Source organism: Antrostomus carolinensis, unplaced genomic scaffold (assembly GCF_000700745.2).
Source record: "Antrostomus carolinensis isolate BGI_N321 unplaced genomic scaffold, ASM70074v2 scaffold30302, whole genome shotgun sequence".
NCBI lineage: Eukaryota > Metazoa > Chordata > Aves > Caprimulgiformes > Caprimulgidae > Antrostomus > Antrostomus carolinensis.
The window spans coordinates 1-2,791 of record NW_010302086.1 but is presented as its reverse complement, the minus strand read 5'-3'; the positions used below and the strand labels follow the sequence as shown (position 1 = coordinate 2,791).

General features: G+C 57.8%; 1 protein-coding gene across 1 annotated transcript; it reads left to right on the top strand.

Moving 5' to 3' along the window:
* Positions 1-10: 10 nt before the first annotated feature.
* On the top strand, positions 11-2,771 carry NEFH (neurofilament heavy chain; the record flags this gene model as incomplete). Its single annotated transcript, XM_029083951.1, has 3 exons — positions 11-208; positions 924-1,048; positions 1,355-2,771. Coding segments are annotated over 3 exons (1,740 nt in total), but the record flags the coding sequence as incomplete, so codon positions are not given.
* Between the last annotated feature and the right edge of the window lie 20 nt (positions 2,772-2,791).

Sequence of the window (2,791 nt, the reverse complement as noted above, 5' to 3'; positions counted from 1 at the left end):
CGCTGCAGTGAGGCTGGACAAGCTCTCGGAGGTTGCCAAGGTGAACACTGACGCCATCCGCTTGGCCCAGGAGGAGATCGGTGAGTACCGCCGCCAGCTCCAGTCCAAGACCACTGAGCTCGAAGCCCTCAAAGGGACCCAGGAGTCACTGGAGAGGCAGAGGCAGGACTCAGAGGAGCGCCACCATGCCGATGTCTTGTCCTACCAGGTAACGTGGCACCATGGCAGCATCCCAGACCTGTCCTTTGGTGGGGAGGAACCACCCAGCTGCTGGGGAGGGGCAGTGCTGGTGCTATGGCTTCAGAGATGGTGAAGACCAGCAGCAGATACTCAGGGTTGAGTCTGGAGCTGACCTTCCCCAGCTCCTGGTGGTCAGGTACCCCCAGCCTGAGGTTGCATCCAGACTGTTGTGTCCCTCACCCATGACAGAGCTGTCCCACACATCTGCCTGGCTTTGAGCTGCCCATGATGTTGCTCACAAACGCCACTGGAGTGTGCCCAGGGTTCAGGCTGGGTCTGGTGTCCCAGAGCTGGGAGCTACAGCACAGGGGGCTGCACAGGGTAGTGGCCGTAGACTGAAACACTGTCCCCATCCAGCCTTGGTGGCCACCAGACTCACTCAAGTCCTAGAACAATTCCCAGAGCGTGTCACTGCTGGAGGGAGCTCTGGGAGGGGGCCAGGAGCTCAGCTGGCAGCAGTGCAGCTCTCAGCTGAGGTGGTGCAGGGCTCTCAGGGGAACTGGACACACTGAGACAGTCCCTAGACATGTCCCCTTCCTTCTGTGGCTGCAGACCCCGCCATGAGGACATCCTGGTGTTGGGTGAGCAGTCAGTCCCTCCTCTGGAGACCAGGGGACTGTTCTGTGTCCCCCTGCTCTTGAGGACTGGCTTCCCCATGTCACCAGTTGCTCTGTCTGCCCCAGGAAACCATCCAGCAGCTTGACAGCGAGCTGAGGAACACCAAGTGGGAGATGGCAGCTCAGCTCCGGGAGTACCAGGATCTGCTCAACGTCAAAATGGCCCTAGACATCGAAATCGCTGCCTACAGGTACGGGGGGAGGTGGGATGGGCTCTAGTCCCTAGTGCTGGTGTCTCTGGGGACATTCCTTAAGACCATCCTCCCAGCCCATGATGGGCAATGTCCAGCTGGGTGACCTGGCCCTACACCTGGGTTTACAGAAGGAAGGGTGAGGAAACCTGCACAGTCCAGGGTGGAGGAGCAGGATGATCAGCCTACACCTCAAAAACAGGGCAAGGAGGGAGATGGAGTTGCAGGGCATGGCTGGTAGCTCCTGGTCATGGGAGGAGGTGAGAAGCAATCACTGATTTTCCTGCTCTGGTGTCTTCTTGGCAGAAAGCTCTTGGAGGGGGAGGAATATCGGATTGAGTCTGGTTTTGGGATGGTCTCCTTCCCTGAGCTGGTCCCCAAGGGTCCCAGCATCACCGCCAACATCAAGGTGAAGAATGAGGAGAAGATCAAGGTGGTGGAAAAATCTGAGAAGGAGACAGTGATTGTAGAGGAGCAGACAGAGGAAATCCAGGTGACTGAGGAGGTCACAGAGGAGGAAGAGGCTGAGAAAGAGGCTGAAGAGAAGAAAGCTGAAGAGGAGGAGGAGGAGGAGGAAGAAGAGAAAGCTGAAGTAGAGGGTGATGAGGAGGCCAAGTCTCCTGCAAAAGAGGAGGCCAAGTCCCCAGAGAAACCCGAGTCCCCCTCAAAGGAGGGGGCCAAAACCCCAGCTGTCAAGTCCCCAGAAAAGCCACCAACCCCCCCAAAGGAGGAGGCCAAGAGCCCGGCTGTGAAGTCTCCAGAGAAACCCCAAAGCCCCTCAAAAGAGGAGGCCAAGTCTCCAGCTGTCAAATCCCCAGAAAAGGCCCCGACACCCTCAAAGGAGGAGGCCAAGAGCCCAGCAGTGAAGTCACCAGAGAAACCTGCAACCCCCTCGAAAGAGGAGGCCAAGAGCCCAGCTGTGAAGTCTCCAGAGAAACCTGCAGCCCCCTCAATGGAGGGGGTCAAAACTCCATCTGCCAAATCCCCAGAGAAACCCCCAAGCCCCTCAAAGGAGGAGGCCAAGGCCCCGACTGTGAAGTCCCCTGAGAAAGTCAAATCTCCTGCGAAGGAGGAGGCCAAGTCTCCACAGAAGGAAGCGGTGGGGGCCAAGGAGCCCACCCCCACCCCCTCCCCTCCAAAGGAGCCAAAAGCCCCTGCGAAAGAAGAGCAACCCAAGGAGACAAAGGCTCCCTCCAAACCTGGAGCTGAGGAGGCCAGGAAAGAGGAAGCTCCCAAGAAGGATGTCCCAGCCAAGGTGGAGGAGAAGCCCAAAGAGAAGGCAGCTGCTGTGCCAGAGCCTCCAGCTCCTCAGGTGAAGGAGACCCCTAAGCCAGGCCCCAAATCCATTGAAGAAGGAAAGGCTGAGAAGGAAGCTCCACAAAAACCTAAGGAGGAGGTCAGCAAAGTGGCTGCAAAGGAGGCTAAGAAGCCAAAGGCGGAGGAGAAGGTGGAGGAGCCAAAGAAGAAGGTAGAGGAGCCCAAGAAGGTTGAGGAACCCAAGAAGAAGGTAGAGGAACCCAAGAAGGAGAAGGTTGAGGAGGCCAAGAAGGTAGAGGAACCCAAGAAGGTTGAGGAGCCCAAGAAGGAGAAGGTGCAGGAGCCCAAAGCTAAAGCAAAACCCAAAGATGAGCCCAAAGCCAGTAAAGATGCCACCGAGGCCAAGGCACCCTCCAGCAAGGAGGGCAAAGCCCCAGAGCCAACACCCACCCCAGGGAAGAAATGAGCAGAGCCCCGGGGTGCTGA